The sequence below is a fragment of the Heloderma suspectum genome, chromosome 1 (genome assembly GCF_057233095.1).
Source record: "Heloderma suspectum isolate Gila_16-S chromosome 1, 16-S_ref, whole genome shotgun sequence".
In the NCBI taxonomy this organism is placed as follows: Eukaryota; Metazoa; Chordata; class Lepidosauria; order Squamata; family Helodermatidae; genus Heloderma; species Heloderma suspectum.
Genome location: NC_139458.1, coordinates 78,093,348 through 78,120,015, shown reverse-complemented (window position 1 = coordinate 78,120,015; position 26,668 = coordinate 78,093,348). Strand labels below are relative to the sequence as shown.

At 43.3% G+C, this 26,668-nt stretch overlaps 1 protein-coding gene across 23 annotated transcripts in view; it reads left to right on the top strand.

Moving 5' to 3' along the window:
• Positions 1–26,668, top strand: part of RAD51B (RAD51 paralog B) — a 575,587-nt gene that overhangs the window by 335,198 nt on the left and 213,721 nt on the right. The window contains exons 11-12 of one of the 23 annotated variants that reach the window (XR_014789887.1): positions 16,892–21,648; positions 21,933–25,193. The exons of 21 other annotated variants lie outside the window; for them this stretch is intronic. Coding sequence is in view for 1 of the 2 variants with exons in the window: in XM_084848249.1 (XP_084704375.1) it covers positions 16,892–16,941 (50 nt within the window). In the remaining variant the exon portion in view is untranslated. Of the gene's footprint in view, positions 1–16,891; positions 21,649–21,932; positions 25,194–26,668 lie in introns of those variants that run through there. One more of the 23 variants, XM_084848249.1, reaches the window with a different exon arrangement.

Below are 26,668 nucleotides of genomic sequence, written 5' to 3'. Positions count from 1 at the left end.
CAAGTACATTGTGTGAACGAGGAAAAAGATAAGCAAGCCTCAGTGACAAATTCCTTAAGGCTTGAGAATCTTGGTTTTAGATCTTGTAAGTATTGTCATTTATATAAATGGACGAATTAAAAGCTTGGATTTGCACATTGCAGATTATATCCTCTTATGTGGATCTAAATTTTGTCACCTGAGCTCTGCAATAGTACCCTGTAGTACCCAATTGCTGGTTGAAATTGCTTTTGTATTAAACCCAGTAAAAGTATTTTGAAAATATTGATAAGGTTCTATATTTATATTTATTCCCTCCCAATGATTCTGATTTATGAGGCCAAACATGCAAATTCAAAGACTGTTTTCCTGTCAGGGTTACAAGCCTATATTTTTGTCAGTAAAGTAAAGAGGAAAAAACATTACGGGCACAATCCTATGCATGTTTAGACAGAGAGAAGGCCTATAACTCCCAGCATTCCCCAGCCAGCCAGCTTTGCTTGTTCATTAATTGTAAATATTTTTTTAAAGCAATGTATGCATTTATGGACCCACCCACCTCCAAGAGGTATGAGCCTTGCTCCCCACCCTCAAGACTGGGAAATATCTTTTAAATTTAGTTCTATTTCATATATACAGTTTTCATCAGTAACGGTTTTTCATTTACCAGTCAGATGCTGATTCCCCTGGTGGTATACAAGTATGAGTAGTTCGTTTTCACCCCCATATTAACTGTTAGAGGAAAGGGGATGGAATTTGCTTGTGTCAGGAAAGGAAATGGCTATGATTCAAACCAACAGCATTTAATAAATGGAATGGAGAGTTCAAGAGTTATTTTAATAATAAAAACCTTTGTATCTGCAATTATTAGTAGAGCCATGCTTGAAATAACTGATGTCTGATTCTAGTTATTGAAAATAGCAGTCCTTGTGAAATCATGTACTGGAGTTAATCCTGACTGGCTCAGATGTAAATGAAATCAGGATTCAACATGGGGTTTATTCAATTGAGATAGATTACTTGGGGCACTCGATGTCATACAACTCCCAGAGATGGAAGAAGTTATTTTACTTGGTAGTGATCTAAAATGTGACAAACCAAGTTTTGACTTTTTGGTATAATGGTTTCCACACATTCTGACTTCAGGGGATCTGTTCTATGTCAATATCTGCCAAGGACCACCACATGCTGCAGAGGTTTGTAGAGATGAGACACACAGTCACATCAGGCTGGATGCTCGCCAGGACTTCTGGGGCCTCAGTGCTGGTCCATGGAAATGGAGGGCGTGCCCTCAATACAACCAGTGCTTCTTCCCCTGCAGCATCACACTACAGGGGAAGATCTGTCATGATGGACAAGCTGACTTTCAGGGACGTTTGTTTGCCATTGGAAAGGTTCCTCCTGTGCAAGCACCGGGTCATTACTGACCCCTAGAGGGACGCCTGCTTGCTGTTTTCATGGCAGACTATAGCAGGGTGGTTTGCCATTGCCTTCCCCAGTCATGACTACCTTTCCCCCAGCAAGCTGGGTACTCATTTTACCGACCTTGGACGGATGGAAGGCTGAGTCGACCTGAGCCGGCTACCCGAGACCCGGCTTCTGCTGGGATCGAACTCAGGTTGTGGGGAGAGTTTCGGTTGCAATACTGCTGCCTACCACTCTGCGGTAGGCTCTTTTGTTTGCCATTACTGAACTTCTAATTGAGAGAGCCCTGACAAGTTACTGAGGAACCCCAGAATTCTCCACAATACAGTTTGGAAACCATTGCTTTAGTGTATGACAATTGTACAGGGTACTTTTGTACTTTTGTACAGGTAGCTTTTTGCTTAAGGAATGCCCCAATGCTTCCACACTCCTCCATGTAGCATACTATGGGTGATATAGAGCAGATTTAGCAGTCCATCTTCTCTCTTTTAATTCTCCTTTTTTCTTTCTCATACATTACTCCTCCCTCTCTGATGATCTCTTGCTTCCTTCTCTAAACAAAATTCAAATAATGATTGTGCTGCTGATATATCCATCTTAGAATGAGGCACCTCCAGATTGGTGTCATGAGGTCCCAGCTGAGAATCAATGCTAGACAGTGAGGGCTGGTGGCTTGAAGTAGCCAGGAAGGCTAGCCAGCAACTAAGTAGAGGCTCAGATAGGGCTCCAGGCAGTCTACCTGTAGCTCAGCCTACACATTGACCTGGCTCACACGATCAGTACAGCCCATCATGGCTTATTTAAGCCATGGTGGATTGTAGCAACCATGGGCACCAAGATGTACGTTCAGTTCCCCCCTGCACCTCATGGCTTCTTGTGTCATCTGAACCCGGTGAGGGTGGCTTGTTGGGGTGGCTAACAAACCACCCGAGAACAGGCTGTGGGTTCTGGGTGGTTTGTTAACCACTCTAACAAGCCACCTTTACCAGGTTGAGAAGATATGAGAAGCTGCGGCTGGTGAGGGTAATTATGTAAAATGGGCCGGAACACACAGGGTGGTAAACAAACCACTATGGCCTATTAACCACCCTTGTGTCATGCAAACTGACACAGTGTAAGAAGGTGCTTAGCCTGAGAAGTCAGGCTACTGTCAGCATTATAAAAGGCTACAGGGACCCTGTTGGTTCCTCAAGAGCAGAAGGCTGCAGTGCACCCTATGGCCTGATGCAGTGGTGGCACTGTAGTGTCATAGCATTCAGGACAGCAATTCCCTCTGCTTGCAAGTTTCCCTAGTAATGGAGAAAGCAAGATGCCTGAGCCCTGCTGCCAGAGTTTCCAGTTTGAAATCCTAACCCCCAGCACCTTACACAGAGTAAATCCAAGCCATATTTGAGATTTGGCTGTAGTGCATTACCTGAGAGGGCCTCATCGCAGAGAGCATCCTGTTACCCTCTGCTGAATTCCTTTTAAAACCCTCACAACTCTCTATGTGATCACTATTGTCAGGAGTGCCCTAGCTGCCTCTTGCAGTCCCCACCAATGGCCAACGCAGGACACAGACAATGAGGAATTCTTTCCGAGACTTTATTCCTTTATTACTTTATGACTCTTTCAGAATACTAATCACTAGCGACAAAGCAGGGAACAGCACTGGGGAAAGATAGCAGAGTAGCCTAAGCTCCAGGTAAGGCAGTTGGTCCCCATTTGAAGGAGAATCACGGGAAGACCCTGAACTTATGGGCTAGGGAGAGATCCTCCCTCTTTCCCTTGGGTCCTCGGGACGCGACCGTTGTTTGCGCGCCAAACGAGCGCTACGCCTCCTTTCTGTGTCCTCCATCTGTCGTCACTCCCTGCGTCTGCACCGAGCGTCCAGCAAGCCCCCCTCCAGCGCTCTCTCACTGCCAGGGTCACTATCTATCCCAGGAATGCTGGCAGGAGGAATCTCTGCCAGCTGCTGTGCTTGTGAGAGATGAGCGAGCTCCTCTCCCACGGATTGCTGTTCTTCCTCAGAATCAGAACTGCTCTGGGGCTCTATTGGCTCAGTTTCCACCCTGACAACTATGATATATTTCCCAGTTGTGGAGGAATGCAGCATACTGGTTTCCTGCCCAGCATGAGGAACAAAATGATTACACTCTGTACAATGGCAGTATTACATATTTGTACAGCTGCACCTGTGTAAGTACAAGCAAAGTTGGCAATATATTCGATAAAGAATTTTGGAGCCCAGTGTATGTTTTGACATAGATTACAGCTGTCTAGTTGTTGCTTTCTACTGTCCAGCCAAGGGAATTAAGTTTGTGCTAAGCATCCTCTAGCTATCAGTTTAACTCTATGAATGCTGATAAGAAGAAACAGTGATACTTGCAAATTTTAGACATTGATCTAGTCTTATATTTATATTCCGCCTTTCCTCACAAGGAACCCAGGGCAGTTAATAACCCATATAAAAACAATACAACCATTCAAGCCATAACTCTAAAATTACAAATATACAAATTACAAATTAAAATTACAAATGCAATAAAACTGTCACACCACCACCAAAAACAGACTTGCTTATATCCCCAAAACCTTGTACATATAAATACATCTTTAACTGGTGTTTGAATGACAACAGTGAGGGACAGCTGAATCGCTGTAGGAAGGGAGTTACATAGGGTACCACCAACAGGAAGGCTTTGCCATGGGCCACATTCCTCAACGGTCCCACAAGCCAAGCCCCCCCCCCCCGTCAATCATAAATCACATTTGGCATTGGGGGTGGCAGTTCTTCAAATATCTGGGTCCTGAGCTGTTTAGGACTTTGTATACTAGTACTAACACATTGAATTGGGTCCAGTAGCTCACTGACAGCCAGTGCAGAAATTTCAAAGCCAGTGTAATATGTTCACATCTCACTGCCCCTGTCAGCATGTGGGCAGTGGCATTCTGCACCAGCTTCAGCTTCTGGACCATCTCCAAGGGAAGTCCTACATAGAGACCATTACAGTAGTCCTGTTGGGAAGTTATCTGGTTATTGTTGTCCAGGAATGGCTGTAGTTGGTGAGCTAACTGTAGCTGGCCATAAGCAGTCCTCAGTATTGATGTTACCTGGGCTTTCAGTGACAGTTGTGAATTGAGGAGTACTCCCAGACTACATATCTGCTCCATCAGGGGAATGCTACCCCATCCAGAACAAGATGTCTACCTGATTCCCAGATCCAGGAACTGCCTACCCACAGAGCCTCCATTTTATCAGGATTTAATGTCATTTTATCGGCCCTCATCCACTCAACACTGCCTCAAGGCACAGGTCCAGCACTTGCACATACTCTCCTGATTCAGTTGAAATGGAGAAATAGAAACTAGTGCCATCTGCATATTGGTGATGCCATGCTCCAAATCCCCTGCTCATGGCCCATTATGAGCTGAGCCCAGCCCCCGTCCAGACTTTGGTCCCAGCTTGACATGGATTCACCATCACCAGCCAACAATCCATTTCCAGTCTCCCCAAGCAAACTTACCCTTGTGAAAGGGGAAGATACCAATTGTAGGGAAAGCTTACTGGCAATAGGAGAAGGCATCCAGAATGCATTCTAAGGTCTGGATATTCCAGAGCATCCTTTCCAGCTCTGGTACATTGTAGTTGCAGCCTCATATGCCTTCCTATTTGATGAATTTGGCTGGGAATGACTAAGAAATAATTCCCATTGACCCTGATAGGAAATTATGTTCTGATTTGGCTTGGGTGTGTCCAGAACTTAAGGACGAGGTCAGCAAGGCCTCTCCTGTCACCAGTGAGCCCTCTCTGCCACTAGTTTCTTCCAGTCCCTTGCAAAGGTGACTGCTTGGGAGCAGGGAAACTGGCACAGATATCTGGTGGTAGCCTCCCCAGACTTTGCTTTTCTGTGCTCTCTTGGATAAAGCTTGGAAAGCCCAGAGATTTCCCCAAGAATTATCCTAGAAAGTTCAAAAGTAAAACAACCACCACCTGAATTCATTACATCATGAGCCAAGGGGAGTTCACTAATCACTTGTAACAATGATGCAGATCAGACTGTTTAAGGACTTGCCATTTTCCTGGTTTTCTTGAACTAAAGAAGGGTGCTATGGAACATCTATACTGTAACACAAGAATAAGCACTAAAGTAGATCAGGGATCTATGTGGTTTTTGTAAGACAATGATTCAAGTTAGTGGATTCAATTATATTTGCATAGTCAAGCCAGTTTATAAATTTCAGTAGTCAAAACAGATACAATAGACACAACAACAGAGAAAAATATAATCAGAGAGTTGTTTTTACCACCAGGTGGTTTGTTCCTGCAGTAAGTTAACTTACTCTGCAAGCACCCTCTTTTGCCCTGTAAGTATTCTCCTGTATGCTGTTAAGAGGCGTGGCTAAGGAAAATATCACTAAACTTTTGCCCTGGCAAAAAAAAATGCTGTCTAGAACTAACTCAATCTGTAGGACTTCCTTGCTTTCCTTCACAGTCTAGGATTGCTTTCAAGAGAACGTATCTGGCAGATGAAATCAAGATGTGCTTAAGTAGTTTTTTGGACCAGATCCAAAGTCCTAAAATTTAATTAAATACCAAGTTTTACAAACTAATCTAATACAAAAAGGAATGTGTGCATGATTTCTCTTTTATTTAGGGCTAAGCTTTTGTAAGTTCTTATTTTTGTGTTGAAATGTGTATTTTTGATGAAGGAGAACTTTCCATTGAACTGCTAAGCAAATTGCTCAAAAAGCAGAAGTGTTTCTCTACTTCTCATCCAAGTTGTGGTCACTCATCACAGCTCCAACAGAGATCTGTAAAAGCCCCCAAAGGCTGTTTTTAAAGGAACCAGGGAAAGGAACAGGCTCTGAGCTAGCCCACGAGGCACAGCACAAAGCAACTCCTAAACCATGGGAACAAGGGACCTATGCAGTTCCTGAGCTTGTCTAACCAAGCTCAGAGACACTCCCCAACCAAACTAGGGATGTACGAAAGTCACTTACCTTTTCGATGGGTTGATTCGCGGTGGGGGGGAGACACTCCACACTTCCCCCCAAAATCCTAACCCAGCCGGCTCCGCTCCGTGGAAATTCTGTGAGCTGCCGGCCGGGGCTGCCCGCAGCTGGACATCCGGCTGCTGGGCAGCCTGCAGGCAAAAAAACAACAACAGCGTATGCAAATGGCAGTGGCTACAGCGGCCGCCATTTGCGTTCCCTTTTCTTCGCTGTTTTAGCCTACGTAAGTATTTACGTAAGCTATTACGGCGAGAAAAAGGGGAACGCAAATAGCATAGTGGGCGCCATTTGCGTTCCTTTTTTTTTGCCGTTTTAGCCTACGTAAATATTTACGTAAGCTGTTACGGCGGGGAAAAAAGTAACGCAACTAGCACCCACTACGCTATTTGCGTTCCCCTTTTTTTCGCCGTAATAGCTTATGTAAATATTTACGTAGGCTAAAACAGCGAAAAAAGGGGAATGCAAATGGCAGCCACCGTAGCCGCTGCCATTTGCGTATGCTGGTGTTTGTTTGTTTTTTAGCTTGCTGTGATAAGGTATGTAAATACTTACGTAGCCTATCACAGCCTCCGCAGGGACGCAAATGGCATCCCTGCATTAGCTGTGATAGGCTACGTAATTATTTATGTAGCCTATCACACCTATGATGAGGAAGTGAAGGGCGGCCGCAAGTCAGTGCAGACAGCACCAGGTAAGTGCTCCGTTTCACGCGCCTTCATGGGGTGGGGGGGGGGCTTCGTTCCGTGACAGATTTCAGGGGGCCGAATGCACTGGCATTCGGCCTCACCAAGATCCATGGCGGAATTCTCTGATATCCTTAAACCAAACTGCTCTCAAGCTTATATACACTGTACTCAAGCTTCCCCATGTAAACTATTACACATTGCTGAAAGACTGCACTCCACCGGGTGCATTTGTTTAAGTTGCAGTAGCTTATCCTGCACTGATTTAAAATCCAAGGATGTTTGTTCTTTTGCCTAAAGATATACTTGAAAAACATAATTGCCTTGCAATATGTTCTCAGTAGTTCAAAATGAGCCTCATCAGAATGTGACATGGCAAGCTGTGCCCTGCATGGTGCCTTGATGTTCATATGTACACATTTATGTGCATGTGTGCTAAGGAAAAGGCTCATCTACTTGGAGATTTAACTTTGATAGACCCTGCAGAGCAACTCACACCAACAAAGGTTTAACAAGACCTTCCTCCAACAGCAAAAATAGGGACAGTAATTTACAAGGGAACTGGCACTAGAAAATAAGGACAGTTGGAGCGTATGCTAACAAGCAACACTCCTAGGACTTGATGTTAGAAGATTACTTTCAAAAGTTGGAAAAATTAGAGCATTTTCAGGTATTTCATCCAACGGGGTGTAGAGTGGAAATTTGGGCTACTGGCTTGGAGGTCCAAAGGTCAACCACTGGGCCCAAAGAAATGGGAACCCTAAATGTGACTGATAACAGTCCTGCTCCCCCACCCCCCAGTCTTGCCTACTGTCATATGGGCTGAAGGAAGAGTTTACCAGGAGCTTTTAAAGGAATTCTGTCTAAGTTTTAGCTCAGTCCAATGGAGCTTGATCAAACAAAATATGGGACTGCAAAACTCTTTTGCGTGCAATCTCAGAAGCTACCCTGAGTGGTGCCCTGTAGCTTAGCTCAGTTTCTACTCAAGTCTTTAAAAAGTAGCCATTGGGGGCTTTTGCAGACTTCCTTCTGGTGACCAGGATCAACTTAAAAGGGGTATCCAAAACCACTCCCCAAAACAGATGTGTTTTTGATAATAACCAAAGTGAAAACAAAACTAAAAGGGCTGTGTTGGCTCAACTTCACTTTCTTTTAAACTAAGAAGATGTTTGTTTCTGTTAGTTTAAAGTTCAGACCTTGAACTGGAAACTGGCCTTGTCTAGATCCTGAAAGTAAAAGTAGAAAAGAAAAATGGTAGGTTTTAGTTTCCTCCTTCTCTCTCCAAAACAAACTGAGCAAGAATAGAAAGTAAATGAACAACAAAAATATATAGTTTAGAGAAAACATTCTGGGCATCCTCTTCGCTTTTTTCTCTTTTGCGAGAACCTTGTCTTTAACTTTCATTCTTTCGATGTAATGATATCACATATTATCCTGTAATTTCTGCTTATTAGATTCATTACAGAATTGATCATATTTAATTTGCTACCACTTAGAAGCCTCTGACGCTAACATTTTTAAAGTAGTCCTGGCCTATGATAGTCACAGTTACCTTCTTTAAGTGTACCTACTGAAATATGGCGTTGGCCATCTCATACATGTGTAGCCTAATTTTGCAGAGGTTGAGGCTTCCATGCCTATCACCAAGAAGGGAGCCAGTTCCGTTCCTCCAGCTGTAGTGCTGGCTGGAGATCACTCCCAACACTCACCTGCTCCCACTAACACAGACAAGCTATGCTCCTGGCAAATTCTGTCACTATCTGCCCTGAGTGGCAAACAGATGAGCTCTGTTCCTTCATCTTCTGATCTGGCAGCCATTATATACTTAGACTTCCAAGAAGCTTTTTGACAAAAGACCCTCACTAAACTTAGCAATCACAGGATAAAAGGGCCTGGTAATGTGTTAAGCAACAGGAAGCAGAGGGTAGGAAGGAGTACATGGACATTCTTTGCAATGAAGGGAAGTAAGCAGTGAGATTCCCCACACCCACCCCAATCTGTATTTGGATGGATGTTAAGGGTATTATTTGATGATATTAGGATTGAAGTAAGGGATGAGCTGTAAGGTGGTTGAATTGCAGATAACACCAAATTATTTTGGATGGTGATATTAGGATTGTAAGATATGGGGGGAGGTCATCATTTTTTGAATCAGGGTGAAGATACCAAATCATTTCACTGGGGTTACCTTTTAATTGTTTAAAAAAAATTTAAAAACTGTTTGCTGCTATCTCTTATAGTGGTGGCGAGAGAGCTTTTTGCAGTGGCCAGCTGCCTCTTAAGGCAATGGTGAAAGAGCTCCTCATGCCACCATTGTTCTCCTCCTGGAATATCTTTAAATAGATGCTAGTGTAGTGATCTTCTAGAATAGAGCTGGGAGCAAGGTGTTGACAGCTCTCAGGAGCTGTCTGGGCAAACAGTTTGAAAAAAGAAAAAAAAACATTAAAAAGGTAATTCTGCAAAAAAAAACCCAACCCCAACATTTCGGTATTTTTGACCAGCTGAAACACAGCTCTTCATTTCAGGTGCCTGTTTAAGCACCCTGAAACACTAAGTTCAAGGTCAACGTTGCAGCACTGATGCTTTTCAATACAAACCTAGTGAAACCTAAGTCTTGCAAAGAACTCCAAACTGATCTCTCCAAACTAGGTGAACGGGCAACAAAATGGATGCAGTTCACTGGAAGTGATGCACATTGGGACAAAAAAAAAATAAATCTCAGTTTCCCATGGAGGTGTGATGAGATCTGAACTATCAAGGTGACTATCCAGGAAAGAAACCTTGGAGTTGTGGTAGATAGTTCAATGAAAACATTGGCTTATTGACCTGGGGCAAGATCCAATGGGGGCCTTCCATACGTGGCTGGCTCTTCTGGTCCTGGTGCATGCATTGCCCCTACTGCTGGCAGTAGCAGTGTAGCGCTTCTGGGGGCAAGCCCCCAAATGAGCGGAAACATCTATTTCTGGAAGGGGCGCAACCTGCCCTTTCCAGAAACAAGTGTTTCCGCTCATTTTGGGGCTTGCCCCCAGAAGTGCTACATCGTGGCTGCCAGTGGTAGGGGCTGCACACGCCCCGGGACCGGCGGGACTGGCCATGTGAGGAAGGCCCCCATTGGATCCTGCCCCTGGTTTGCACATAACGACAACCCATTGGTTAAATAAACCACGGGTTGTCATGCACGATTTTACTCCACAACCCACAATCAGCTTGTTCATAGATTGTGGAGCGTGACATCCGAACCCAGGGCACTGGGTTGTTTAGCCCCTAAACAACCTAGTGGTTAACCTGTGCTTTATTGTTGGGTTAACCACTGGTCTGGGTTTGGACCTCACACTTCACAACCAACCAACGAGCCAATCGTGGGTTGTGGAGTAAAAGTGGAAATGGTGGTCTCTCTTGCTCGTCCCTGACAGCCCATGGTTTATTTAACTGATGGGGTGTCTATACATGCAAACAGCACCAGTGTGTGATGGTAGCAAACAAAGCAATTAATTGCACCCCTTTCCTCCCCATCCCCATTGTCCTTTATAGTTTCCCTTTTACATATAAATTTGTAATCCCAGGTTGTGCTATTCCTCCCCAGTTTGTCTTACCCCACTTCTTTTTGAGTTAAATGTAAAAAAAAAAAAAAAGATATGGTTCAGTTAAGTATCATTTTAAAATGGAAGGAAACTGCCCAATAAGATGAGGGAATTGCACATAATGATTTACAAAACATATGTATCAGGATGCTTTCCTCATACCGGTTTAAATCTTTAGTAGGGAACTTTGAAACTATTGATGTTGTTTTGATTTTTATATTACTGACATAGAAAGCAGAAATTTATCTTCACTTGGTAAATTATTTTTTCCTTGCCCAGCCCTAAACGTGACTCGCATCCCCTGAAAGGTCTTTAGAGCAAAACTGCCCTCACAGCCATCATCAGAGGGGAGTTTTCCCTTGCTGTTCTCTCATTAATGAATTCCTGATTCTAATAGACTGTGCTCATACGTTTTTAGCAAGGTATTGGAACAAATGTTGTCATGTGTCGTTTCCAAGAGGCCTTTACACATAGTGGTTGAATGTCTGCTTGTGATTTGTGTCAATAAACCATCCTGGGAATGGAAACATAAAACAGGATAGTTTAGGTGAGGGATGGGCAACTTCTGGCCTTCTAGATGTTTGGGCCTACAACTCCCATCAGCTCTAGGCAATATTACCAGTGCTGAAGGATGATGGAAGCTGTAGGCCAAAACATCTGGAGGGCCACAAATTGCCCACCCCTGATTTAGACATTTGATACTCCAGTTTGCCTCTGCCAGCAATTTGTGGGTTGCTGCACAGAAGATACTATATACTTAATGTTTTCTACTAAAATGTTTCTATGGTGAAATTCATTTTAATTGCTATGGCCATTATTTTCTGAAGCTAGGATTGTTCTGGATACAGTCTAAGGGGTGTCTCCACCGGCAATTTACTCTGAGCCAGCTGCATGTTGAGGTCGTTAGGGATACATGAGGTCGTGGCCATCCAGCAGCCACCCCCGGAGCCTATCAGGGAAAAACTGGATTTCCTGAGACTGCTTAAAGTCTGCTTCGTTTCTTTAAGTCGGGTTCTCCCTGGTGTAGTTGTTGTATGCCCGAACCCCCACATTGACCTCGGGTATGCTAGCCCTGCCCAGGGGTGTGCCTTTCAACGTGACCCAATCAAGGGGTGATTCCTCCCATTGTGCTGAATGAGGCTTGCCCTCTCAATGACCACAGAAATGACAGAGAAGCCCCTCAATTGACACGGCACATATCAAAGCCCAATTCTTTAAATACAATTAAGCGCGATCTAGAGGCTCCGATCTATTGCCTTAGGATGTAACTCCTTCACAGCTTTGTTATAGAGATTCTGTGCGTTAAAATGGGGGCTGGTTTTGGGCTCTTTCCCACAAAAAAAACATTGGTGTCCCCCTCAGAAGTAACTCTCATTGCAGTCAATGAGACTTGTCTTTGAATGCCCACATCGGAACTTAAAGAGATTCCCCCTCAATTGAAGTGGCACACTTTAAAGCCCAATTCCTTAAGTGCGATTAAGTGATCAAGTGCAATCTCGAGGCGCCAATCCATTGCCTTAGGAAGTACTTCACAGCTTCATAGATATCCTGCGGGTTAAAGTGGGGGCTAGTTTCTGTCTTTGTGTACTCCCCCCTCCCCTCTTTCCCAGCACAGGCACATCTGTGTCTACTTGGAATTATCCCCCATTGTGGTCAGTGAGGCTTGCTCCTGAAATGCAAGTGCATCTGGACTTTCAGGGGAAAGCAGAAAGGGGACTAGAGGGGGGAAGTCTCTCTTATTGGTTGAGCAGCCCCTGCCAGTCAGATGACGCTCACTCCAACCCCCACCCCCACCCCCACCAGGAAGTATGTTCTGTAAAGCTATTTTTACTGCTTCGGAGAATCTGCTCATGGAACCATGCTCACAGCACAGCCAATTCCTTAAAAAAAAATCCAGTACTGCTCTATTAGCTTCTCCTTCCATTGTCCTGGAAACACAGCCTAAGACATGAGATCTGAAAGTATTGGCTTTTTGTGTCATGTACCTAAAGACATAAGAAGTCCAATATTATCTAACTATTCTCCTTCAAGGCCAGAGCAACATTCACTTTGTATTAATCCTTCTACTACTGCCAGAGCAGCAGTTTAAAATACAGAACCATTTCATCTTGACTTGAACTATGGGACTGTATATTCCAAGCTGAACACACATACCCATCTTACTGTCCCATTTGCTGGTAATGAAGGGGGGGGGGAACATGACAATATTTCAGGGGGAATGAAATGGGGAGACTAAGCAACTGCCATTTCTCTCCCCCCCCCCCCGCCCCCAACCCATTGAGAATTATGGTATGTCATGTAGCATTGTTCCCAGTTGGTATTTTTAGTGGGGTGGTGGTGACTCAAACTAAATAACCAAACCTGGTCAGAGTAAGATAGTGTGCCCAACCTCTGTTGGTTTCTTAGGTTCAGCTGGGCTGATGAGCAGCAGTTCCCCCCTCTGGCCATTACATAGGTGATGGTGCAGCATGGGAAAGATCAAGCCAGTAACAACTTCAACCTCCGAGCTAAACCAGAGGCACAGGGAGTGAAGTGGCTCAGTCCCCCAACACCTTACAGTGACCTAGTAAAATGTTTAGAAATCATTGTTTTATGGGAAACAAAATCATCATTATCTCGGGATTGTCAAGATGATTGTAAATTTAAAGCATACACTTTTCCTGTGTTTCTCAGTATTTCTGTCATGATCGTAAGAGTTAAATGAAGCAAAAGGTGAGAAGTACACTTATGCTAGAGCCTCTTATTTTTTAACCCATTGTGCCTTATTTCCTGAACATAATTCATAGCTGTATGCAGCATCCTGTTTGTGTCTCTATATCAAATATATATCAGAGAGAGTTGGGAGCATATCCTTGTGTAAAGAGCATAGTCCAACATTTATCTTTGCTTTCCACCCTGAAATAGGATACAAAAGCATATGATCATGTTCAGTAGCTGGAAGTGGTGAGAGTGTCTGATTCCTGAGGATCCATGTTTTGAACATCTCAGATCAGACAGGGAGAATTAGATTCTATCACCTTTGTACTGTAGAATGCAGGATACATCAAAAGGAAAATGTAACAAAAATGAAGTGAAATTAATGAATGAGGACTGATAAGGCCAGTCTAAACCACTAGTTCTTTGTTTTCCTTTTTCTTTTCCCTTTATGCAGAGCTTAGATCGTTATGTTCCTGGAATACTGTGAGAATGGAAAAATACAGTTTTCAGTCTATTTGTGAAGGCGTAGTTATTGACAGAAAATCAGGCATTCTATAACCTTCTAAGGTGCTAACACATTAATGCTATTTTCTTCTTTATAATCTTTGTTCAGATATGTGTATCAGTTCTGTGCCTTCACAGATTATACCTCAGGAAGTTCCTAGCACTCAGATCCAGTTTCTGGTGCTTATGTCCTGCCCTTGAGATGGAGTCTTTGTTTTATGGACATGTCTTGATAGTGGAACAAGCATCTTCCTACTCAGTTGTTCTCTTTTGAAAACTTTATCTGTAGAGTTTTCTCTGTGAGTCCCTGTTTAACTTGATCTAGGTCACTGGGAGACATTTTTCCCTTACTTTCAGATTCATATTGGATAGTGGTTCCTTCTTGTATTTCCGTTTCACTGCATGCATATTACTTTCCCACGGTGCCCTTTAGGTGCAGGGACTTTCCTATAAGTGATGCCAAGCTTGTGGGGGCAAAGTGTTCACTTCTGATGGTCATGACCTCTCTGTAATCAGGTTGGGAGAAGAGCACAAAGTTTATTCTTCTGCTCACTCTTAAAAGTTACTGGGTGGGTTCGCATGTCACTTTAAGCCATGCTGGCTTATAAGCTACTCACAGTAGCTTATTTTAAAAAATAGTCCACTGTGTCCGTCACATGATCAGACAAATAAGCTACTGTGCATAGCTTATTTTCCCTCCCCCTCGCTCCTCCTCCCTCTGTAGTTCTCCCGCCTGGCCAGGCAGGTATCGCAGCTTCCTTTGCGATGGAAACCATATCTCACAGTCCTTTGTGCCGCTGCCATGTCACCAGCCCCCCTCCAATTGCCTGGTTTCATGCGAGGGTGTCTTCAGCTGTTTCCTGTCTCTGCCAGCTCACTGCCATTCTCCTCACAGCCCCACCCACCCTATGTTGCCCCAATTCTCATGGCCTTCCTTCCCGATTCTGCCCATAGCCACCCAGCTTCCCAAGCGGGTTTTCCAAGCCCTTTCCTTATCTCCAGCCGTGTACATCAAAAAGGGGGTGGGGGCTCTAACTCCTTGAATGTTTGCTGGAATGGGGCAAAAATTTATATGCATGCTATCCTCACGGGGTGCCACCACATGCACTACTGGATAATTGTGCAACTTTGATTTTCGGTGGAAAAGTGCACTGGTGCAGGTCATTTCATTCCCCACAGTTCCCTTCCTGGACCTGCTTACGCCCTCCCACTCCTTACTCCTATCCCACCACCAATGTCCAAGCCTCTCTCCGCTGGTAAGCAACAAAGCACAACATAAAATAAAAAGGAACTGTTTATTGTCATACAAAGTGGCTTATTGGTCTTATTTAGCTTCTTTGGCTTGCTTAAAACTGGGGTCGCTAAATACTGCTTTGGATGTACTAAGGCACTCCCTTGCTTCATTTCTGGGATAGGGTTTGCAGGAATGGGAGGAAATTTCATACCCATGTTCCCCTCATGGGGAGGCACAAGATGCACACTAAAACCCTGTGCAAGAGAAACCTACTTCACACCAAAAAGGGGTGGGTGGCTATAAACCCCTGAAAGTTTGCAGGAATGGGAGGAAATTTCATATCTGGGTTCCCCTCATGGGGAGGCACCCGATGCACAGCAAAAACCCTGCACAGCTATGCCTCTCTGTGGGAATGTGAGGATTGTACCACATGGAAAAGTCTTGGGGAGACGCGCGGGTGGAAGACTCTTTGGCAGTTTGCAGAGCACTTCTCCAAAGGAGGTGGGAGGCATAGTTGAGGGAAACAGCAACACAATCTGTTGCTAGGCAGATCTTGGAAACAGAGATTGCTCAAGAGGAGCAGAGTAGCGGCAGCGGTTTTGACCACTCTTGTTGAGCAACTCTGTAGACGAGCAATTTGACCCACGCTGTGCAACAGAAGACATGCTAACCCATGATGGGTTAAATAACCCTAACTGCAGATCAAAGGTTATCCGAGTGGATTATTGTGGGTAAATAACTCATCATGGGTGGGAAAAGAGCTCACAGGTGACATGTTAAGCCATCATGGATTGAATAAAGCATTGTGGTTTATTTAACCCATCGTGGGTTAACATGTTGTCTGAACCCAATCGATGAAACAAGCCTGCAGGAACTATTCTTCCAGTTATCAAGCTTCCAAGATACTGAGGCCAGGGCAGTGGAATCTGCCCACACTTCTCCATCTCCTCTCTGTTCTGCTTTAGCTCCTCTTCTCTCAGAATATGTCCCCAACCCCTATGCCAAACCACTTCCAAAGGTGTGGTGTCTAAGCAATCCTCATGGCCAAGAGATCTGTGGATTGCAAAAAAAACAGATTGGGACCAGGACACAGCCCACTAGACCTGAAGAAAACAAAGACAAACCATATCATTAATTCCAAGATGCCATCTGAGCAGTCTCCTTCCACACAGGCAGTGAACTACACTGGTAGTTTAAGTACCAGCCTAGCTTATGGCAACCTTATCTGTTCAAAGTGCTTGATAGCCACTTCACCTTGGAACCTGGTGCTCCATTTGCTTCACCTGAGCCAGTACTTGACAGACTGCAACACCTCTTCCATACATTGGAAAAATACTTCCAATTTATTAAACCTTTACTTGTTGGAAAAGTAAGGAACAAAACCGATGGACCATACCAAGCTAATGAAAGAGCGCTCATCAGTGATTCCTTGTCAACCTGGAGAGAAGTGGAGTGCTGCAGGGTTCTATTCTGGGCCCAGTATGGTTCAATATCTTTATAAATGACTTGAACAAAGAAGTAGAGGAGATGCTAATCACATTTGCAGATGACACCTTACTGGGGTTGAGGGGAGTAATGCTTTATAAGACAGAAACAGGATTCAAGAAGAGGCATCTGCCAAATCATGCAGTTGTGACCAGCTAGTGGGATACCTTACTCTTTCTCCTGTCCCACAGGATACCAATGTGTCCCCTGTGCTTTTCTGTATGAAGCCACGTTAGTGAGGTCATCTACCATTTTGGGCTTGGGTACAGATGACACTCATCTCTGTTTCTTTTTTACATTGGATTCAGGCAAGGCAGTGGAAGTGTTGAATCTCTCCCTGGGGACAGTGATGGGCTAGTTGAAGACCAACAAACTGAAGCTCATTCCCAACAACTCAGAGGTACTGTTGGTGGGTGGTTCATCTACTCATGGAAGTGGTGTTCAACATGTCCTGGAAGGGGTTGCATTCCCACTAATCGATCAGGCCCTGTTCACAGTCAGGGGCATGGATGTCCGCAGAAGGGGGCAAGGGGTACAGTTACCCCCCTGGATGAGCCATAATCTCCAGATTCACAGCATTCATTAAAAAAGCACATATCTAGCCCTTGTAGAACCCGAGATATGAGGCAAAATATTCAGCCAATATTCTGCCCATTCATTTTGTGAGAAACTAGCCTGCTCCTGTCTTTCGATATTTTTAGCCTATGAATGAAGTCAAGACAATGGTTAGCAACCCCACTACATGGATATGTTAACCCTTCTGGGTGTGTTAAGCCTTTTTGGGGTCAGCCCTGTTAGGAAGTAATTGTAGCATCATAAAAAAACAATTTAGAAATTCAAGAGTTTAGTGTTGCTGAGTTTAGACAGTAGTGTGTATAACAAAAATCAAAAGGTATCAGCAAAGACAGGAGTTCATGATCTTTTGAACTCAGGTCCTCCTAATAATATATTTTTTCCGAGTTTATACAGTCAGGGCCAGAAATATTGGAACAAGGATAACTGTTCTGGTAGTTGGCCTCTGTACACCACCACGTTGAAGTTGAAAGGAAACACACCCAGCTGGGAGTGAAGTCAGGACTTTCAGCTGTAATTCAAGGGGTTTGACAAAAGTGAAGCACTAACCATTCAGGAAGTACAGCCAGTGGCATACACACGCACCCATCGTTAGTGTCTCATAAGTAATGGAACAAACCAACATAATTTCAAACTTAAGGATCACCTTTAATACCTGGATGAAGATCCTTTGCATTCAATGACTGCCTGAAGTCTGGAACCCATGGACATGACCAAATGCTGAGTTTCCTCCCTCGAGATGCTTTGCCAGGCCTTTACTGCAGCTGCCCTCAGCTGCTGCTTGTTTGTGGGTGTTTCTGCCTTCAGTCTTGTCTTCAGTAAGTGAAAAGCACGCTTCATTGGGTTGAGATCAGGTGACTGACTTGGCCATTGAAGAACATCCCCCTTCTTTGCCTTGAGAAACTCTTGGGTAGCTTTTGCTGTATGTTTTGGGTCATGATCCATCTGCAATATGAAGCGGCGTCCTATTAGTTTGACAGCATTCGGCTGAATCTGAGCAGAAAGTATAGCCCCATACACTTCAGAATTCATCTTGCTGCTTTTATCAGCAGTCAGGTCATCAATAAACACCAGTGACCCGGTTCCGTTGGCAGCCATACATGCCCATGCCGTAACACTGCCTCCACCAGGTTTGACAGATGATGTGGTATGCTTTGGATCATGAGCTGTTCCTTTCCTTCTCCATACTTTTCTCTTCCCATCATTCTGGTACAAGTTAATCTTGGTTTCATCAGTCCAAAGAATCTTATTCCAGAACTGGGCAGGCTTTTTTAGGTGTTTGCTGGCAAAGGCTAATCTGGCCTTTCTGTTCTTGAGCGTTACCAGTAGTTTGCACCTTGTTGTGTATTTACATTCATAAAGCTGTCTCTTGACTGTAGAAGTTGACAATGACATGCCTATCTCCTCAAGAGCGTTCTTGACCTGGCTAGATGTTGTGAAAGGGTTCCTCTTCACCATGAGCAGAATTCTGGGGTCATCCACTTTAGCTGTCTTCCGTGGTCTTCTGGGCCTTTTGCTGTTGCTGAGCTTGCCAGTTAATTCCTTCTTCTTTTTCAGGATGTTCCAAACTGTTGTATTGGCCACTCCCACTGTTTTTGCTATCTCTCTGATGTGTTCATTTTGTTTCCTCAGCCTAATGATGGCCTCCTTCACTCACATGGACACCTCTTTGGGCCTCATGTTGGGAGTTCCAGTGAACAGCTACCAAATGCAAATGTAACACTCAGAACCACCTCCAGGCCTTTTATCTGCTTGATTGTTCATGGGGTACCCAGGAAACAGGCCACACCTGGCCATGCAGCTACTTGTCAGCCATTCGTTCCATTATTTATGAGCCACCAACGATGGGTGTGTGTGTATGCCACTGGCTGTCCTTCCTGAATGGTTAGTGCCCCACTTTTATCAAACCCCTTGAATTACAGCTGGAAGCCCTGACTTTGCTCCCATCTGGGTGTGTTTCCTTTGAACTTCCATGTGGTGGTGTACAGAAGCCAACTGCCAAAACAGTTATCCTTGTTCCAGTATTTCTGGCCCTGACTGTAAATATAAAAAATACCCCAACAATCTGTGCAGATAAAGTTCATCATTATTATACCCATACTGCAGGAGGAAAGGCTGTGGCTGAGAAAGTGTGGGTTACACCAGGCCTGTAAAGTAGCCCAGTGTTGTTATTCCCATTTTATGGGGTGGGGTGAGGGTTAGAGTAGTGTAAGATAACTCTACAGTGTAGTCCAGTGTTGTTACCCATTCTCCTGGTGTGTTGATGTTTTAGAGAAAAGCAAATGGGGCTGTGAAGTTGATTGTAGTTTACTGTAGCAGCAGTGCAATTTATTAAGGAGTAAAGGGGGTTGTTTGTGTGTATATAGTTTTAACAGCATCTATCATTTTTAGCTTTTGCAGGAGGCTTAAGTTGAGCCTCTCCCATCTCTCTCTTAGTGCAGGCCTTGGAGCTGAGACAGTGTGCCACGCAGCTCCTCAGAAGTTAGTGTTTTCTTATGTATTGTAGTAATAAGTAACCTTGTTGTGAAGGTACCTGAATCTATTGCGCGTTGCCTACAGAGTAGAGCCTAGGAGTGGACTGCCAGCTGAGCAGGTCACCCCCAATATTAACCATGCGAGACGTCACAGCCCCAAAGGCCCTATCTACTATAGCTACGTGCCTCCATTTGGATGGTGGGGGGACCCAAAGGAGGGTCTCCGAGGAAGTGTACGGACAGGTTAAGGTGGTGGAAGACATTTTCTCAAATATCCAGTCCCTAAGCCATGTAGTGCTTTAAAGGTAAGTGCCAGCATTTTGAGAACTGCTCAGAAACAGGCTGGAAGCCAGTAGACCTCTTTAAATGCTGGCAAGATGTGCTCCCAATGCCTAGTCCTACTGCCTAGTAACATAGTGGCTGTGTTTTGAACTAACTGCAGTCTCCAGGAAGTCTTCAAAGGCAGCCCCATGTACAATGCATCGCAGTAGTTTAACTTGGAGGTTACTTGAGCATAGACAATGGTAGCCAGGCTTTTTTGTCCAGGAGGGTTTGAAGCCCTTACTGGTAAAAAAGCACTCTGTAACACTGAGGCCATCTGGACCTGTAGCAACAGAGTTGTATCAAGTTAAATCAGATCAATGGAGTTGTATCAATGAGCAACTCCTGGCCATTGGAATCCACAGCCATTTTTCAGGGGGTGGGGGGAAGCTCCAGGTAGCCTTTATTGGCACTTAGGCTAATGTATTTTTGATGCCTGTAAAATACCTTTTTATTTTCCCTGGACTTTAACTTCTGATGTATTTCCTGATTCCTCCCCTCCTAGTGATTGTTTTTAGCACAGGCTTTTACTGTATTGTTACTATTTTTACTATATCTTTATTAATTTAGCTATATTTTAAGATGTGTTCTTTGTCTCTGATATCCCTAAAATCTACAGCTCCTAAAAAATAAAGCCACAGTCGTCATTCTGCCCAGCATTTAGATTCCATAGATGGTATGCATCAGGTCTGATTGGCTCATATATAAATCTATATATAAAGGGTAAAGGTAAAGGTGTCCCCAGCCAGTCGTGTCCGACTCTAGGGTGTGGTGCTCATCTCCATTTCTAAGCCGAAGAGCCAGCGCTGTCCGAAGACGCTTCTGTGGTCATGTGGCCAGCATGACTGAACACCGAGGTGCACAGAGCGCTGTTACCTTTCCCGCCAAAGCGGTACCTTTTTATCTACTTGCAATTTCTTGCTTTCAAACTGCTAGGTCTATATATACTTGAACCAATCAGACTTAGTATAAACCCTTAAGGTTAAAATGGAGTGAACAAACAGGATTAAAACCTCTGAAAAGGGTAGTAGAGGGTTTCTCTTACCCTTACATTGGTTAAATTGTCTGCTCTTGATATGTAACTTAGATTAATTCAGCAGAAAGTTTTCCTGAAACTTCGTTGGTCTCTGAGTAAGTTTTTAAGGCTGAGGCTGACTACAAATTATCTCTGCTGGAAGTATGACAAGCCACAAACTAATTTAATCCATATGTTCTGGCATTGCCCTGTCATCTCACCAGTCTGGAAAGAAGTGGGAGATTGCATAAACATTACCTTATCCTCAGGATCTAACTGTTACCTTTAATCATTTAAGATTTGGATATGTATCAGCCATCTGGGCACTCCCAAAGAAATACAATGAATGAATGAACAAGGTAGCTTTAGTGGTTAAGAAAATAATCCTCGAACACTGGAAAAATATGAATACCCCCAAAGATTGAGCAGTGGTTGGAAATGTTAGATGTTGCGGGGCGGGGGAAGGGGACGTTAAACATAAATATAACATATGCAATTCTTCTTATAAGTTCAGTTTAAAATGGTACTAGTTCCTGAAGATCTGTGAAAACTAGCTCCTAAAGAAAAGGGGACTTCGATCATCATATTATGCCTCTTCCTAATCTCCCCCCCCCTTTTTTTCTTTTTTTCTACTTTTATATGTGCATCATGTCAGGTGGATATGATTTAAAGAATTGGGAAGGTGGGTTAGTAGATTTCTACAAAGAGGAGTGGTTGGAAGTGGGAAATTGTGAAATGGTTATTTCTTTCAAATGTATAAAATGTAAAGTTAAAAAGTAATACCTGAATTATTATTAATAATAATAATAATAATCAACTACTTGATTTGGTGAACAGGATTCTGACATTAGTTTCAGTCTGCCTGGAAGCTCATAATTGTATTAGAACTATGTAAATGGCCAATTGTCTGGAAAAAGTTCCATGCCACAATAAGTTATAATATCAGAGGAATCCTGTTTTGTTCAGGGTCATCTTCACTGATGAGCTTAATTGGACATGCCCTGCTTCTAACAACATCTTCAGAATAAACCAAGGTTTCCCCTCTCAACAATATGGACTGAGGTGACTAGAATTCTGTAACCTTTAAGACTATCACTGTATCTCCCAATTACCATCTACAGAGAATTAAACCAGGAATTTGGAATGCTAGATATGCTTGTACTGTTGTAGATTTGAAACCTACATGTAAGTAGCGAGAATGGTGTGCATAGATTCACAACAGCTGATTCTTTAATGTAGATTCCCAAGAACTACAACCTGTCTGGATGTAAAGAAATAGGTGGTGGTGGTAGTAGTAGTACTAAATATGGGGGATAGTTTCAGACAGAAATCTGACTGTTAAAAAAAATTAAATCTCTGAGCAGTTTGGAGAGAGTCATCCAGTACAGTATCTCATTCACGATACCCACAAGAAAAAAATTCCAGTTATGACTACCATCTTCCTGCTCTGATTGGATAGTACCTCTTTGGAAACTATCAAAATTGTCCTCTACTATCCTCAAGTGTCTAATCATGGAAAAGATAATGATCACTGTTCCTTCCTTCCCTGAGTTTTGCTTACAAATCGTTCTAGTTCAGGCAATGAGGAACCAATAGTTGGCTGAATTTCATGCATACCATGGCACTAAAAAGACTGAACTATGTAGCCACCAGAAAACCTGCATCATTTTCTTTTCAAAAGATTTCTTACTCGCTTGAGGAGAAAGACTCACAGGCAACAGCAAAGAGCGAGAGTAACTCCAGATTTCTCCTCCTGGAAAGTTAAGTATAAAATGAGTTAAATTCTATCATCAAGTCTGAACAGGAAAAAGAGAAAGGCAGCCCGCTAGCTGGTCACAGCTGTGTGATTTGGCAGAGGCTGCACCAATTGATGTATCCCCCAAAGGCACAGGAAACGTCAGCACACCACTGTATGTACACAAATCAAACCCATCCATTGAAGAAAGGTTAAATTTGCTTATTGAGCCCTGGGAATACAATGAACAATTTCAGCACCCCATTCATTCCTTAGCAGATTTCAGCTCCTCTTTCATTCTTGCTTCAGTTTCTGTGCTGTTCTGGCACATCCTTTGAGAGAGGGGGAGAGAGAGAGAGAGAGAGAGATGATTCGGGAGGAAGCTCATTAGAATCCTTCCTCACCCAGCCTTTTCATCTGTCACTTTTTCTTGTCCATTGCTCTAAACTGGCCAAGAAACAAAGGTTTACGTATCTCTGACCAGTGGTGTTTCTTCATTATCTCTTTTAAATTATGATTAATTAGTAGTTAACAGTAGCATTCCAAACTGAAAAACCAGTATTTGTTGTTTATCTATAAAAGGAAAAGAAATGCTCCTCCCCCTACAACATATGCATTTTAGATAAGGATGTTGCCACTTTGCATCTGAAATAAGCAAATTGCTGAAAGCCATGGTTTTCAAAATGTGAGGTGAGCTTCCCTGAAGGGAAATGGGTGTTAGTATTTTCATTTCCCAGATCATTTTTTGAAGTCTATACTGAGTAAAACGGCAAACAAAATACAACCTACCCTCCTGCTTTCACAACCAGTGCAATATAGACAGTTATCTATTGCTGATTACAAGTGCTATGGGTGGAGGAGCTTACCCTCTATTTTTCCATAGGAATGTTGCTTTCCTGGGATAAGTCACTCCAGACTGTAGGACTGTATTATATTCCTCATTACCTTTTCATGTGGTCTACGAAATTCTGATTAGTCAAGAGTGAGTGGTGCCTACTGAACTGAACTTGGGAAGGTTTGAACAATATTTTTCTTGACATGGGGAGTCTCAGTAGGGCATAGTTAAAGAACACCTGCAATAAAGGTATCTTATGTATTCTAGTTGTTATGAGATAACATATGGGATAACTAAATGGCAGCTTATTATTTCAATTGATAGCTGAAATTAAACTCTACCCTGCCCCCATCTTCTTGGTTGCCTGATCTATAGGTTCCTTGTCTCTCCACAAGCCCCTCTGATATTTCTTGTCTCTACATCTTCCTGTCAGCCAAATCAACCTTCTGCTTCTGACAGTTTTCAAAATTTTGTGACTAACCTTTCACTTGGACATATAGCTCTTGAAGTCCAACCCAGACATACCATTAAGGCTACACTCCTATGCACACCACCTTGAGAGTAAGCCCCATTGAACTCAGTGGATCTTACTTCTAAGTAGACATGCACAGACTTGAGGTGCATGAGTATTAAAACAATAAGGAGTACAGATGATGTTGAGGTTAGAAGGCTATACATTCTATTCACGGATCCGTTGAAAACAAAACTGAGTACAAATTAATGTTAGAGTTCTGAGTCCAAGAAAGCATCATATTAGCACATCCAATGCTGCTCTTCTACATCAATGTTGTTTCTTAATGTGAGCAAAAGGAAGGAAGGGAGTTTTGCTATCAGAATGGATAGGAAGCCTTGTAGACTTTGGCTACACTAACACTAAATGTGAGGAAGAGCAGGGCTCTGAACTATATATAACCTTTCATGAGGTCTAACTGGTCAGTAGAATCATAGAATAGTAGGTTGGAAGGGGCCTACAAGACCATTGAGTCCAACCCCCTGCTCAATGCAGGAATCCAAGTCAGAGCATCCCCGACAGAGGGCTGTCCAGCCTTATCTTGAATGCCTCCAGTGTGGGAGAGCCCACTACCTCCCTAGGTCATTGGTTCCATTGTCGTATTGCTCTAAAAGGAGGTTTTTCCTGATGTTCAGCCAGAATCTGGCTTCCTGTCACTTGAGCCCATTATTCTGTGTCCTGCATTCTGGGATGATCAAGAAAATATCCTGGCCTTCTTCTCTGTGACAGCCTTTCAAGTACTTGAAGAGCATTATCGTATCTCCCCTCAGTCTAAAAGTACTAAAAAAAGTACTAACTAAAAGTACTAAAATGTTGGTAGCTTAAAGTGAAGTATATTGAGCTTATAGGTAACTTGCCTCTCAGGTGCCTCAGTGTTGGTGATTATCTGATACATTATTAGTGGGTCAGAAATAGTCTGGAGCTTATCTTACATTGAACTGTGTGCGCACATCTATATCTCTCTTGGTAGCCAGTTTCTAGCCTGATTTATTGCACCCTTAATCAATCCCATTGTAGGACTTTTTTGTCTAAACATGCACAGGATTGCACCCATAGTGAATTGCATAATATGTTTAGAATGTATGCATTTTTTCAGTAACCAGATGAGCAGCAGACATATGCTTGAGCAGTGAAGAGATACCTAAGGTAAAGAACAGATCATAATTTTTCACTGAATTTGGATGCTTAAATTGATCCCTTCAAAAGTATAGCTCTATAATGAGAATGTCAAAGTATCTTGGTATGTGCCATAAATTACTCTGAATTGACTGAGTGGAAAATATATTGGCCGCACCTGGGAGAAGACAAGGAAAAGTCCCAGGCAACATTTGAGAAGTGTGCTTGCAAGAGAGGTCAAAATATTCTACTCCGTGTGTAAGAGATGATAAAAAATATATGACTTTTGATTTCTAACTTTCATTGAAATTTGATTTGGGTCTTTGTTTGGATCATGTTTGAGACTTTGGAAAAATGAATACAAATGTACAATATTATAGACTGGGCATTGTGGTTCCAAAATTAAACCACAGAGCTCAACAAAAATAATGGGAAGAAAACTCCTACTGACTGGAAAATAAAATGAAAATTACAAGACCACCCACCTTTGGCTATAGTCTCCTGGAAATAAATTAAAAATTACTTTAAAATGTTGCATTTTGAAACTTAGATGGAAAGCAGGCAGGACAAGATCCATCTCAGTTCGATTTAGTACAGGAATGGGCGACAGACATGGTATGGGTCACATGCCCACTCACTTGCCGTTTTTGTGGGCCTCCTGCCCCCGCTGTCAAATCTGAAAGCCTCCTGGTTCTGTTTCCTTGCAAAATTGCAGCCTTCGCCACAGCAACAGATTCACTGGCAATTATGGCAGAAGCAGCTGTGGTGATTTTTAGTAGATCAGTACCCAGAGTAAGGGGACCACTTCAAGTAGGCCTGTTCCCTGGAATCATTTACATTGTGTTGAAAGACAAAGAAAGTTTTAAGTGAAATAAGGTAATAAGTGTATTTTCAGGCAGAACAGTCCAAAAGCCATGGAATGAATGTGAATCCATGTTACATAGCTAAGCATCACAGTATGCGGAATGCAAACTTTAGTCCCATAAGGAATACATTCCCTGGGGAGTATATATGTTCTATATAGGTAACATCCTCTGTGCTTGTGATTTACCTGTCTCATAAATTCTATAAACATCTGTGCCCTCACAGTGTATTGATCTCTTCTGAGTGCTATACAACACAAGCAGATCAGATTAGGGATGTCAGAGAATTTCGCCATGAATCTCGGGGAGGCTGAATGCCAGCGCATTCGGCCCCCCAAAATTGGTGGCGAAACGGTCTGCCACCCTCCCACCCCCCCCGGGACGGGACTTACCTTGGGTGAATCCTCCTGGCGGCGGCGGCGGCGGCTCCGGCGGCAGTTCAGCGGTGGTTTGGCGGTGGCGGCTGCGGTGGCCAGTCTTCTGACTGGCTGCCGCCGCCACCATTTCCAGTAAAAAAAAAAAAAAAAAGTGATAGGCTACGTAAAGATTTACATAGCCTATCACGGCTAGATTTTTAAAAAATACCATGATATGCTACGTAAATGTTTATGTAGCCTATCACGGCTGAGTAAAAAAAACAAC